Consider the following 14,566-nt stretch of genomic DNA (forward strand, 5'->3'; position numbering starts at 1 on the left):
TTCCTGTGGTGTTCTCCTGTCATTTCTAAGCTGCATGGAGTAGATGGGATAGAAGAGATGGTAAGGGGCAAGTCACTTGCTTGGGTAGAGGTGGCTTTAATTCCCAGCTTTGGCAAAAATAGAGGCTAAAATTAGACAAGATACATGAAGACAGTTCATGGGCTACTCTTAGGATAATATTTAGTGTCTTGTTTAGGATCTACACAGAACTGGAATCAGGATGATGGCCTTAAGTGTTAATTAAAAATGGGATTGGTTGGAACTTGCCATCACCCTGAGATGCCCTAATATTTTAGTAGTGGTGCCACTGAAATGAATCAGCCTGAATTATTTGCTGACCACTTCTGACATTTGATAGTAATTTAATGCACTTCTAGTAGAGTTGGAACTAAACTCTTTCTTGGGCCATAGCAAAGTTGCATGAGTATTCAAGCTTTGTGGACCTTGCTGTAAGAAGGCCAAGGAAATGAAAGTGCCCTATTCCCAAATTATAAACATGCAGGTTGTCTCCTTTTTGTTTGCTAGCAGAATAAAAGAGCCTCCTTGAACTTTGTGCGCTTGGTTTTACACTGGAGTTGCACTAGCCACTACTTGTCCTGTGTATTTATCTTCCAGGAGTGCTTAGTCTTGAACCTGTGCATTTCTTCCATTTCTGAGCCTGGGCTGGGCCTATGAAATTGTCTGTGTGTAGATGTGAGGAGCAGCAATGCCTGTCACCATATGGTTTAGCAGTGGTACAGGTTGTCTCCTGCATGAAGGACATTTTTAGGTCCACAGGAGGTCAGAGTTCAAATGGTAGAAAGTTATTTCCTTCACTCATCAAACACAGACTAGCTGATCTTTTTATCATGTCACTAGCTGATCTTTTTATCACATCATTTTCCTTTCACAGTGAGGGCACTGCTACTTAATACTTATTCCTTGTATTAAAAGAACATGAAAAACTGTGCAATTGTTCTTAGTCAACCTATTTCCCAGTGATTATGTGTTTCTTGAAGTTCAAAGACGGTGAAATTAAAGCAAGGGAAGCCAGGTTCTTCTCACTGACAATACTGTTCTTCAGAAAAAACCAACCCAGAAACAACAACAGATCAAAACCCAAACAAAGGTATTAATTTTTAAAAATCTTACAGGGTAAGGAAAGAGGGAGCACTTTTTTTGCAGAACACCAATTATTCCAGCCATTGTCACTGCCTGTTGTCAGTGTCCATGATTGCCCAGGACTGCTCAGTGCTCCACCCCTGCCTCTCCCGGCTGCCTTCCTGGGGTCTCTCTGTGGGAGGATTTGAATCTCATACAAGGTTTAGCAGATTTGGGTGTTGCTCTGGTATCTTGGAGAGCTCAATTTGACCTACAGAGGATAAAATACTTAGAGAAAGGATGCAAGGTTAGAATTAACAATCAATTACATTGTCTCATTCTGAAAATGCTTAACATAATTACAATTGATGATGTTAGTAAGAGTAGATGAGCTTGTAAATACAAGAGTCATATAACTTTTGCTTGACAGACTAATCTGTGATTATACAATATAAAATAGGATTTTTTTTGTTGTTTGTAAAGCAAAAGCAGTTGGATAATGTCCAATAAAATTATATTTAAGCCATTGTAATTACTATTTTTTAGAAAAATATAGGGGTTTTTTTGAAGGGTGCCATTCAGACCTGGTTTTTCATCACTGTCACAGTGTAGCAATAGGGATTTTCAGTTTTGGTATTTGTTGGGAAGAGGGCAGATAAAATGTAATACAAAGGTTCCATTCAAATCCTGGAAAAAATACTCACTCAGCATGGGAATGTGATGTCCGATGTGCAAAGCAGAAAATTGAAAGTGAAGGCAAAAGAACTTACCTAAACCTGCCAGTTCTTTTTTGAGTAAACTCATGTACAGTTGTTTCTCAGTGCAGTTTTAGACTTCCATTGAATAAAAAGATTCTGTGAAATGTATTAGAATGCATGATATATGGCAAATATAATACAGATTAGAATTGACACATGCTGCCTGGAAATGCAAAATAATAGATATTAATTAAAAAGCTGTATATATGAATGGGCTTAGAAAAATAAGATAATGCAGCTGGTGCAAAATATAATGTACTGTGGAAACTGCTGTAGGAGAACTGAAGTCAGGGCACAAACTTTGCTTTAGCAAAGCAAAGGAGAAAAAATTTTGGGCAAGAACTTTTATGAGATTGTGGAGTTTCTCCCTAGAAAGTATGATCTGCATTAAATTCCAATCATCTGAAAGCAAAAATATTGATTAGGTTAGATCATCATTATGCATTCCACCTACTGAGGGTGAGGAAGAAGATTCAATATTGAATATTAAATAATCCCTTCAATGGACTCAGGTAGAGTTCAGGAAGATGAACCCCTGATGTTTCTTAGGTAGGCCCTGTAATGTGCCATTACTTTTCATGCTACCCATAAACAGAACCAGTGTGATAAGGTTCATCAATTCCTACTTTTTCTAGCTTGACCATCACTATAAAACAAATTTTACCTTTTTAGGCATCTATGGTGAGGTTCGCATTTACAGTCCAAGACATTGTTAACACAGTATCACAAGCATAACTCCTCCAAGTAACAGCCGCTGTCCATGACCTTGAGTAAATAAACTGAATGTTCTTGGTGGTGGTTGTTAATTTCATATCTTGCGTTCTTTGAGCCAAGGGTATGTTACTGTTACCCAACAAAATCCTGCAGGGTGCTGCAAGCAGCTCTGGAGGTTCTTACCACCAGGACATATTATATTTTTGACCTTCCTTTCTCTTCACCAAGGGACTAAATGAAAAAGCACAAAATTAAACTTGTTGTGGGCAGTCATTGTCTTCTTCAGGAAAGTGGCTTTCAAAAGCAAACAGATCTATGAAAATATAAGTAATGCTTCTATTCTGGGAAACTCCCCATCTTTGCTTCATAGTTTATAAATACACCCATCCATCTCCTCCTGTGGAACTCAGAAAGGATTTATGTGAAGCCAGTGGCAGTACTTCTATTTTCTCATCCTCAGTGCTGTGTCCACCCTGCATGCAACACTTTGCTGATCTGTTTGCTGCTCACTGAATACTTATGCTTGGAATACTTCTGTAAAGACAAGTTCTTATTGACCTAGGTAGCTGTACCCCATGTGAGTGCCCCTCAGTCCACAGTGATTTCTACTTTATTTCTAGAGCCTGTGCCAGCCCACAGGGACTGGCAGAATGACATGGAGAGCAGCCCACAGGAGCATCACTCCCTAGGGACCAGCCGACTGCTGTATCACATCACAGATGGAGACAATCCTCTCTTGTCACCACGCTGCTCTATCTTTAGCCAAAGCCAGAGATTTAATCTAGACACAGAGTCTGCCCCTTCTCCACCAAGTGCTCAACCTTTCATGATGTAAGAAAATCTATTTTAATTCTTATGCATTTTTAACTTTTTCTGCAATTCACAACCTTTGACTCTTCATGGGTTTTTTTCAGTTGCTGCTATGTAATAAAAAGCAAATGTTTTTATTGTGATGTATTTTGAAGTGGATGACTTGCAACACCAGAAATAGGAACTAGTGTTTCCTCAGTCATAACAGTGTACAATATTTTTTTGAAGTCTTTGTTAACTACAGTTAGCAAGTAAACTTTAAGCTTTAATGTTAGTAATTAGAATGATGAGTGAACACAAGATAGAGAGGAATGTCTAGGTATAATACTAAAAATTCAGCTGTAATTGAGCTGTAGCTTGAGTCACTGATGAGGGGTGACAGTGATATTAAGCATATGAACAGTCCGTGTATGTGATTTCCAGAAACCAAGCTGTGAGTTTCAGAGAGAAATCAAACTTTCTTAAAAGCTAAGATAGAGCTTTAGCTTCAGCTGCATATGGATAATAATCAGCTCTATTGACTTTTAACTGGAAATAATCAGAAACTAAACTGTCTTCCAAATGATAATGTTCATTTCCAGTAATGAAAAACTCCCTGAGCTTACTTTTACAAATCATGTCACCATAGTCTTCTCTTATACTTGAAAGATTTGTGAATAAAGGTGTGGGTGTTAAATGTAAATACTGGATCAGGCTTTTGCCTACTAGATTAATTTTTGAAATATATTCAGAAATCCCATGATTAATTAAAAAAAGAGAGAATGAAAGACAGATGGTGAATCCATTAGAATACTCTAGGGGTACCTTCAAGCAAAAGCAATTATTTTATGCTTACTTTATAAAACTAAGCTGTCTCTATCCAGTGAAAGAGTAGAATAGCCATGAATTCTGAAATGCTAAGTGTGAAGTGTGCCTGAAACAAGGCAGGGTCCATTATAGCTCTTAGATCCCACAACTCTGCTTTTGGCTTTTGCAGGCCAAGAAGTTCTTCCAGGTGTAGCTGTGAAGACTGCAAAGAACCACAGACAGTAACACAGCTTACCAAGCATCTTCAGAGCCTCAAGAGAAAAATTAGGAAGTATGAAGAAAAGTTTGAGCAAGAAAAAAAATATCTGGTAAGACAATAATTGAAAAGGTAAATACTCCAAGAGGGACGCAAGAATCCCAGTGTATTTAAACAATTATTTATTCAAAACAATGTGAGATAGGGTATTTCTGGTAAAATAAAACAGGAAAAACTTCAATGAATAGCTTTTCAGCATCTTTCAGTGTGTGCAGTAGTTCTGAGACTTGTAATTTTCTTTGGATTACCTTTGTTGCAAAATATCCATCTTTGAGAAGTGTGAATCAGTGAAACACGGCTGACAGGCTTGTGAAACAAAATGGTGCAAAAGGTGAAAAGCTACTTATTTGCTTTGTAGCAGTCATTTGCCTGGAAACTTGTTCTGCTGTGCAGATCCCTTCATTCAGGCAGTCTCCTATGAACCTCCAAAGCCTGGGGCTCTGTACAAGCCGATGGTAAAAATCAGAGAAATAAAACTTGTGGGGGTTGTTTGAGGTCAGTGGTGAGTGCTGTGCTGGGAATTGTGCAGTATAAGAATATCAAAATGTACCTGATGCTGAGGAGGTCTACAACACAAATCAGGGAAGTTTGTGACATTTTCTGACAGTATTAAAATTAAGCAAATTATATATCACCTTTTAATCTTGTTAATGGCCAAAACCTTAAACTTGTGCACTGTTTGGCTCTGTGGGTATCATACGCTCCTAGGAGGACAATTTCATACCTAAACAACCCTCACAATATGGTCAGAAAAGACATATTTCAGAAGCTTGATTTTGTGAAACTGTTTTGCAATTTTATATATCTGAGTTTTGAAGATTCAATGTAAATTCACTTTAATTTGCATGCAGTTTCTAAATGCAAAATAACCCCTGATCTACAAAGCCTTTTTTGTTTGTTTCTTTTGAAATCACTCTTGCACAGGATTTTTCATTTGATTAATTAAGCAGGTCAGTTGAAATTCTGAAAATGCTGTTTCCCAAGAGAATCCCAGTCTTATAGTAAGAGCTTATTCCTGCAAAGGACAGAGAGCTTCAGTTACCATCCTGGAAATCACTTAGGAACTTGACTAAAATTAGGTATTTGATCAATCCTTTTGAAGTCACCAAAGTTATTTACCCAATTAGTCAGAGACTGAAATGTTCATTGCTGTCCTTTTTGGGATCAGAGACATAATACTCAGATCCTTGTGGCACTGTGTCACAATGGGGAGAGATAAGCCATGACAAATTAATGCCATGATCAAGCCAGATGCTCTGCATGGCTCTGATAGAGTGCAGTCTGAACTACGGACATTTTGTAGCACACTGAGGGTGGGGATGTTTTATCTGTTTGATCCTTTAACTATCAGTTCCTTCTCTTTCTTTATATTCTTTACATTTTCCTTTGCATTCAGCCTTCTCATGGCGACAAGACTTCCAATCCTGAGGTTCTGAAGTGGATGAATGCTCTGGCCAAAGGTCGGAAGCAGCTCAAAGGTACATAATAGAATGTTGTGTCCCTTTGCTGCTGAGGCTTTTGGAAGTGGGAGTGTACCTGGAACCTTTTAAAGTCAGTTTTCTAACCTCACTGCTCTGCTTATTTTTCAGTGTGTGGCAATAAGTCTCCCAATGGCAAGAAAGATATTATGTGATATGGCTTGCTTTGATTCCTGAAAGCAGGGATTAAAGTGAGCCAGTTCAACCTTCATACCAAGGCTAGAAAGGGGAAGGGGAAAAAGCTATCATCTCTCCCTCATCACTATAAACATTCATGCAAAAGGCAGTGCTGCTCTAAGCACTTTCATGAGGGTCTAAAACAAAAGGCAATGCTGTTCTGAGCACTTTTATGAGGGTCTAAAACACAGAAGTTAAAAGTTTTCTTGTAATAGTACAAATGTAGGTGCAACTGTTTCTTTAGGACTAAGGACACGCATCTCTAAGGATTTCATTTATTTTGATCATAAAAACAGATCTTTCCTTGATAATAAATTTGGCCTTGAGGGTCAGGTTTTGCCCTTGACTGTCTGCATACCACTCCATTAACGTCTGTGGGTGTATCAGATGCTTTCCCTTGGGGAGTTTGTAGCCAAGACTGATTGATTTTTTTTTTTGAAGGCTATTTATAACTCACTAAATCCTTTTTTTTTTTTTGCTCTGTTATAAATGGATTCTCACTACTAAATAAATTGTAGTATTATCTTTCATCTCTGTTCTGGATGTAGTTAATAATGTAGATACAGAGGATGTGATTGTGGTAAATAATGAAGTAGAAACTTATCTTTCAGTAAATTTCTTCTGGAAATTCTCCCTTGAGTACTATCCTGTATGATTACTAGACGATGATGATGATAATTACTATTATTTCCCCTTGAACTCTGTGTTGCAAATCCAGGAAGGGCAAATGCAAAGAAGTGGCCAATCTACATGGTTACTTTTCTGAAGATTGTATCTCTGACTCAGCCACTCAACCTCCTGTCCAGAGGATCTAGGTTTCATAGATCAGCCTCACCTTCATGCCCCAAATGCCTCAATCCTGTGACAACCCTTGATTTTCATTATCCTGAATAATGGCACTGCTTTTAAATGAAGCCAGATTCATGAGGATCACATGCCAAGTACCATTGAAATGGAAAACACTCAAATGTTTGTAGACCCTTCTTCAAATTTGCAAGGCTTGTCTATCCTTTCTAGCTCTTATGGGTTTACTAAAAATGACTGGTTTTCCCCACAAAGCTGGCCTATATCCTCAGACTGTCACTGCTAAAAAATTATGTTACTGTTTCTGCATGGATTTCAACAAATTTAACATAGTTGGACACATCAATCTCCTGCCTTGCCCAAGGTCCTTCACCAGAGAGGCGTATGCTTGGAACAAAATCTGGTTTTATGGGAGCTAATTCAGATTTTAATTCAATTTCCTTGTTGCTCTGTGCAGGTCCCTGGACCTCCAGGGGCTTTGGCTTGGTGTCAGGTTAATAGAGTCACACATGCTTTATCACATCCAGGCAGGCTGCTGATGGGAAGCTTCTGTCTTCTGCTGGGGTGCTCAGGTGCTCTTCTGCCAAGCGAAGTCATTTAACAAAGGGGTGGCTTCTCCTTGTGAAGACCACTTGAGCAGTTGGGCTGGCATGGCAGGGTGACCTCTGGAAGGGAGAGGGACAGTTTAAATTGCTCTAGGAAACAAAAGATGTTACACATTAAAGTGAAGCAGAACTACTTTCCTACATGCCTGTGGTATGATAATTGTTAGCAAGGAGTAGGAAAGTTTTGATGTTTTTTTCCTAGTAGTGTCACAGGGAACTCCTTTGCAAATACTTCTAATCTATTTACTTGCCATGTATTTTGCCTTTCAGAACTGAAACTCAGAATGTCAGAAGAGCAAAACTGTACCTCCACAGTGCCCCAGAGAAATGAGCAGTGTGAAGGCAGTGGCACCTCTAAAGAGGCTGGCACACAGGAGGCCACCAGTATGGAACCAGCTCCCTCAGTGGAAGAAACCATGGACAGTGTGTTGAGACGACTAAAGGAGAAAAGACAACACTTCAACCTTCCTGAGACTATTAAGGTATTTAAGAAGCATGGCTGTTCCCTCAGAACTCTCTCACCTGAGGCAGATATTGGTGTGGCTGGCTCAGGGTGTGCCAGGGAGTGCACATCCTCTGTCTGCTGGCACTGCAATGCATTTTCTCTCTAGTGAGGTGGGAGCTCTAGTGCAGTTTCCAGAAGTGACAATTCTGAGAAGAACTGCTGAGGTGCAGAAGGCTTTTCAAGCAGTGCTAAGCATTTTCTGCTCAGAGAAACTGAGCATGTTTCTGCTCATGTGAAACTGTTTGCCAGGCACTGCAGGAACCTGCTGACTTGAGCCTGTGTGCCCAGAACTGCATATCTGGTGCACTGAAAGTGGTGGCAGCACAAGCACCTTGAGCCCATAGAAACTGTGTTACTAAAAACATTCCTGAAGGTATTTTGCTGATAAAGATCCCATCTCAGCTGAGAAATGCTGAAAGCCTCTGCAGAGTCAGTAGCATGCACTGAGGTGACAGGGACAGCACAACCATCCAAACTGCTTTTCTCTCCTGACCTTGTACATTTGTGCTGATCCTGCCCCTTCTCTATGTTCTCAATTACTCTTCTGAATGTAGGAACAATAGTCCATGGAACATGATTGCTTGGCTGGGAAATTAGTTTTTGTTTTAAAACTAATACATATATTAAATTTTTGCTGTGCCTTCACATTCCTGGCACAATATGAGGTTCTCTAAAACTATAAGTACCACCCAAACCCCCTCTCTTTTGGGGGCTGTTTTTTGCTGTCAGAGGATGTTGCTGTTCTGATGCTATTACAGCCAAGCAGGAAAATAAATTCTGCCCTCAAAGGTACCTAAAAGCTAAGTGTTGACAGTAACATTTAGACTTTGGCTGGTGAATTAGAAAGGTGAAGGCGTGAGAGGGTGAAGAACTAAATGCTAAACTATGCGAGGCCTAAGAAATTATTCTGGGTGGATTTCAGTAGCAGAGAGTACTCAGCAGAGATAATTTTTAATTTTTGTTTTGTTTCTATTCTTGGTTCTCAAACAACTAGTTGCTATATAAAAACCAGGACTGTGCATAACAATGCCATGCTTCTCAGATCTTGGGCGCTGCATACATGACTGATTTTTTAATTGTTTCTTTTTATGTGCTACTTTTTTAGGAAGAGAAATGAAATGGAAAAAGTGTTTCATAACCAGAAAACAAAAAAAAAAAAGGCAACAAAACCATGCTATTCTGTATATAGCTCTAACATCCTAACAGTGCAGACCATAGGATAATATTTTCAGTCATCAATTTTTTTATTAATGGGGTCAGATCAGATGACACCAAAACAAATGTCTCTGACGAAATCCAGTTCAAAAAGCTTTCTTATAAAAGTAAGTGGGTACCTGTCCCACTTATTTTTCAATTTTTTTGGACTTCCCCTAATTTTCCAAGAGAACCTTCTAAATTTAGGAAATGGCAGTGAGGGCTTGAAATATTCTCACAAACAAGAAAGTAATGTAAATTAAATGTTTGCAAATGAAAATATTTTCAAGTTTTTATTATTTTTTTAGATCCTATTAATTTTCTTTTTGTTTATCTGTGGAGAGAACTTGCTTTTTAAAAACTGTTAGCAAAGGTGCTTGGTAATAATTATCAAAACTTCTGGGGAACAGAGACTTGAGCAGAAATAACATGAAATCAAATTGATCTACTCCAAAATGATATATTTTAGTAGCTCCCTAAGCATAACATCAAAAAAGATTGGATTTTGATTATGAGTCATCTTGGACTTTTGGGGGAGAATGAGGTTTGTGGCACCAATGATGTGAAATGAATCAAGGATGTCTGTGGTAACAGCAAAGATCAAAGGCTTCATTTCAGCTACAAACAACTTTGGTGTTACTGTAGATATATTTTATGTGTAACATTTTGTTTTCTGTGTAACATTTTGCTTTCTATATAACATTTAGATCCTGCACTACAATCTGAGCTAGATGAATAGTAAACTAAGCAGCAGCTAAACTTTTTTTTTTTTGATATTTAGTTATTTTGGCCAAAGATAGCATTTCCATGAAAGCCTGCCAAGTTCTCCCCTGAAGTTCCCTGTGGAAAACCTCTAAAGCCCTGCTGAAATACAAGCGGGAGCATGTGTGTCCTTACAAAAGTGCAGAGTAAGATCCCAGTATGTCTAAAGAGCACAGAGCACAAGACATGAATAGGAAACAGCAGAATATGGTTTCCAGAACCAAACACCCCTCCTGCAAAAAGCCTGTGAGTAAAGTCATTGAATGAGAAGGCAAAGAGAAAATCGGGGTTGGCCTGTGCATGGCTCAGTACCCCACAAAAGGGTGGCCACCTGTTACTGTTTGTATTACATAAATTACACCTCCCAGTATATTGTTGGGAGATGGTAATTTATGTAATAGCTCACCTTGGATTTAGCTACAAGGCTTTAGGGAAAAAAAAATAAAGGTTAAGACCATGAATGCAGGAGTTAAAGAGATAAAAGGCAAATAAACACAACTTTAATAATACTACTGAAAAAGCTGCACCAAATCCCCCAAAAAACAAATCCAAGACCCAGCTCCCGACTTGGAACCAATGTGAGTGTTGGGTGGCTGTGACTGTGCCTCAGTGCCCTGGGGGAGCAGCAGCTCTGTGCGGCTCAGCTCTGGCTCACAGCCTTTCCCAGAGGAGCAGGGCTGGAGCTGGCCTGATGGGAGCTGGCACTGCTCTATGGAGGTGTCATGTCACTCGCTGCCTTTCTTTATACTTTTTGTTTCCAAGTTTGTGTTAAATGCTGCTTTGTAATGAGCCACCACACATCCCCAAGTGGCAGACCAAGGCCCTGGGAACCTGACTCTGTGTCTGCATGGAAACAAAGCACTGCCTTTGACAGGCTCTGGGCAGGCCCAGCCCTCACTGGACTGTCTGTCCTTCTGTCCCCAGTTTGTATTTTCTGTCTGGAAAAACAAGAGCGAGCTTCAAGGCATAAGCATGCAGGGAACAGAACAGACTAGTAAGGAAGATAACTGTACACAGCATTTTGTGTGCCTCTGTTCCAAGTTATGAAAACCAAACTTCTACCTTATCTTTAGGAGAAGTGCTCCTTTTCTTTCTTTATATATCACAAATAACTTTTGCCTTCTGTATGAATGTTTGCAGCCTGTCCCCCAAGGCTTTTCTCAGACTGGCTCCCTTTATGAATCTGTCTTCTCATCATTGACCCACTTCAATTCATATTCTCCTTGGCTATGAAGCAGTGTTTCTATTTAATTAGCATTGAATCTCCTGCTGCTGTATGTAGCCTGCAGTCCTAAGACGTCTCAGACAATTCTGTAGTTTGTGACTCCAGCTGCCTTCTCTCATTTTGAAATTATCAGCTATTTCAAACTTAGCTGAATACCAACCTGTCTTGAGATTGCTCATAAAATGAACTAATGAGATAGGCTCAAATGCTAAGCCCTCTTGAGATCGTTTCTCTTGTGTAAAATCAATATTAATGATCACCCCATTTCTTCCCAACCACTCAGCTGCTCCAGGCTTAGTAGTTTTTGAAAGAATTAACCTTGTATTAATTGCAGAACTAGCTATAAATAAACAAATTAACTGATTTATAATATTCCTGCATTCTAGTTAGCAGCTCATCTCTTAACATGAATGACAGATGATTTTAGAGCGATTAACTCATGCAGACCTTTTAGGAAAATGTGATTAGCAGTTCTGATTAATGGCTCTGTGCTGTTTTTGCATCTGAGCATCAAAGAAAAAAGGTTTTGCTCCTGTTGAAGTTAATAGCAAGGTGCTCTGATACCAGAAGAGTGTCACTTCAAGGTTGATTTATTTTTAAAGATAGGGTCTAATTAGTAAAAGTTGTCACTACGAGCCCCCTTGTCTCAGCTCTCTGCAGAAAGGCCCCCTGTGTGTGTGCCCCAAGTCCATGTTCCTCACATGACTTCATCTCCCCCACAGCTCAGAACATCTGGCCCTAACTCAGGTGGCTCTGTTGGGACCTGGCAGAGGCTGTGGGAAGTGACATGCACTTCATGTGTGCCTTGGTGTTCTGGCCCAGGTGAAGATATGCAACTGTCAGGAGCAGGTCTAGCTGGGGAAAGGAGGAGACAAATACCTGTTACACTGAGTGCTCCCCACACCTGGACAAATACTGATATTCACCAACACTGAAAAATCAGCATTCTTTTGGTACCAGTGATTCATACAGGAATCTTTAAACAGAAATAAGCTGTTTGCCATTACAGGTTGGGTTTGCATTGCTAGATCTTTATGTTCTGCATCCCCTACCAGCCAAGGCAAATCTGTTTCTCTTTCTTGATGAATAATTAAAAAGTTGAGGAATGCTCTCTATACTTTTTTCCAGCTTTCTGAGTATTTTGTCTAGAATGGTGGTTGTTCTCGTTTTTTACAACAAAACATACTTAATATATATGTAGTGTAATTTTGGACTCTGTTATTGCTAAGTTAATGCCAAGTCCCCATTGACCTCAGTGCAGGCAGAAATAGAATTCATTATTAATGTTTATCTGGGAAGAAGAGATTATTAAACAGATATGTACCTGTACCCTTGTCATGAAATCCTGACTCACAATCTTATAAATAACTTTTTTAAATAGGATATGACAAAAAAGCAAATGGCTTTGGAAAAAATCAATCTTCAGAAATGTCTACTATATTTTGAGAGTATTCATGGACAACCTGTAAGTATGCCATGGAAAGATAGGTAAATTAAAAATTATCTAACTTCTCTCACCAATATCTTTGGTATATTAAATATATTTAGATGAATTTCACACAATTAACATAATTTTAGTTATTTCAAACTAATTTTCAGGTATAAATGTTATTTCCTGATGCTGATGAATTTGGTTTATATGTTAGAAATTAAAGTAAAATAAAGAGCGGCTCTGTATCTCTCCATAATTGGGAAATGCAAGGTTTGAGGATTTAATTGGAAGATTATATATTCACAGGAGATTTGGCTCTGCTATCATGTATGATTAGAATGCTTATCAGCTGAGAAAGGTTTCATATAGGGCACCATCTGATGTGAACTACAAAATTATCTGACCTGTCAAATGTGTTTGCCTTTATTATACAGCAGGACTTAAAGTATTTCTTAAAATCTCTTCAAGGGACTTCACTGCTGAATGTAGGTGCAAACAAACAAATGCTGCAATTGGTGAGATGATGATTTGAAAATTTATCTACACAGCTGAGGAATTTCTTTTTTATATCAATGTCTGTATTCTTGTGAATGTCTGTTTCTGGCTAGTAGTTGTTGTGGTAAAGGGAACTTGCAACACTGTTTGTCTAAAAAAATGCCAGCTGTTAAAATTATGATCTGATTCTGACCTCATTTTTGTTCATCTTCTTTGGGCTTGGAATGAGAGCTGAGGGATGGAGTGAGTATGCAAGAAGGGTATGAAGAAATTATATTTCCTAAGAAGGAAAACAAAAAAATAAATTATTAGTGCCATGTAGAGGTAAAAGAGACTTGATTCAGAGATAGGAAAGAGAGTAACAGGATGCCTTTGCAGCACAGGTTCAGAGAGGGTGTTCTGAGGGCTGAAGCAGCTCTGTAACAGCAGCCTTGAAACACAGTGCAGCGTGCTGGCGCTGATGTTTGCCCTGCTGATGTCTGGTATGGCTCAGCACCATCTTTATCCAGAACTACCTGACGAGGTCTGACAGAGAGACCACTGAGCAGGTTTAAAGCAAAACAAATTACCTCTTCTGGCTTGTTTGGCATTCCCTGGAGCTCTTATGTGTTATAGTTAAATGGAGCATGATGCCTGGGGAAGAGAAGTGGGATAGGCAAACCCTGACATTCCACAGCGAAGGGTGGCTCTAGAAGTGGTCCCCAAGCACTCCATGAGCCAGATGTGTGCAGAGTCACCAGCCTGTGATTGTCTACTGTCCCCCTTGCTCCTGCTGACCAGGCATTTGTCTGTCTGAGCAGCTCTGGACTATTGCCTGTGCCATCAGCCACTCTGTGTCTCTTCAGACCTGCCATGTGTTCACTCAACAGAGTGGGTGCACCTGGGCCTCTCTGCAGTGCCAAAAATCAGTGAAATTGCACCCAGGGAGTGCTCATAGGTGTGGGAGCTGATGGGCAGAGGCTGATGGTGGACTAGGGAGCAAATGACCCTGTTTGGACATTTTACCACTGAGAAAAATGCTATTTTGGGGGTGTAGGGGTGTGGTGGCATGGTGTGGTTGGTTGGCTGGGGCAGGCAGTGCGGGGGAGATGGTTTGTCTTCTTTTTGGGGTGGTTTCTTTCCTTGTGGAATTTGCTTTTTCCTTTTTTTTCCCCTTAATGCAGTGAGTCAATCAAGTATACAGCTAGTTTCCCTAAGGTATATTTTTGTATTTGTGAACATTTGTGGCTAGATCAGGCACTTAGCACGTGATTTAAAATCATATTCCCTTCCAAATCAATGCTCCAAGTGCTCATGAAAGACTAGAACAAAGTAAATGAACAGATGGTAAATGCTCATTGTGGAAGGCAGCCCTGGTGAGGAATGCAGGCAGCAATCCTGCACAGAGGCAGCTCCATGTGCAGGCTGCAGAGCTGTGTTCTTGTTGCTCTCCATCCCACCAGGCTGAGCAGTGCCTTGTCCCAG

At 39.7% G+C, this 14,566-nt stretch overlaps 1 protein-coding gene across 4 annotated transcripts in view; it reads left to right on the forward strand.

The window, feature by feature from the left end:
- Positions 1-14,566, forward strand: part of FAM13C (family with sequence similarity 13 member C) — a 116,737-nt gene that overhangs the window by 96,528 nt on the left and 5,643 nt on the right. For all 4 annotated transcript variants that reach the window (XM_005425558.2, XM_005425560.2, XM_005425557.2 and 1 more), the window contains 5 exons: positions 3,173-3,383; positions 4,339-4,477; positions 5,822-5,903; positions 7,760-7,971; positions 12,557-12,640. In XM_005425558.2, the coding sequence (XP_005425615.1) occupies positions 3,173-3,383; positions 4,339-4,477; positions 5,822-5,903; positions 7,760-7,971; positions 12,557-12,640 (728 nt within the window). The remainder of the gene's footprint in view (positions 1-3,172; positions 3,384-4,338; positions 4,478-5,821; positions 5,904-7,759; positions 7,972-12,556; positions 12,641-14,566) is intronic.

The sequence above is a fragment of the Geospiza fortis genome, unplaced genomic scaffold, assembly GCF_000277835.1.
Source record: "Geospiza fortis unplaced genomic scaffold, GeoFor_1.0 scaffold92, whole genome shotgun sequence".
NCBI classification, from domain to species: domain Eukaryota; kingdom Metazoa; phylum Chordata; class Aves; order Passeriformes; family Thraupidae; genus Geospiza; species Geospiza fortis.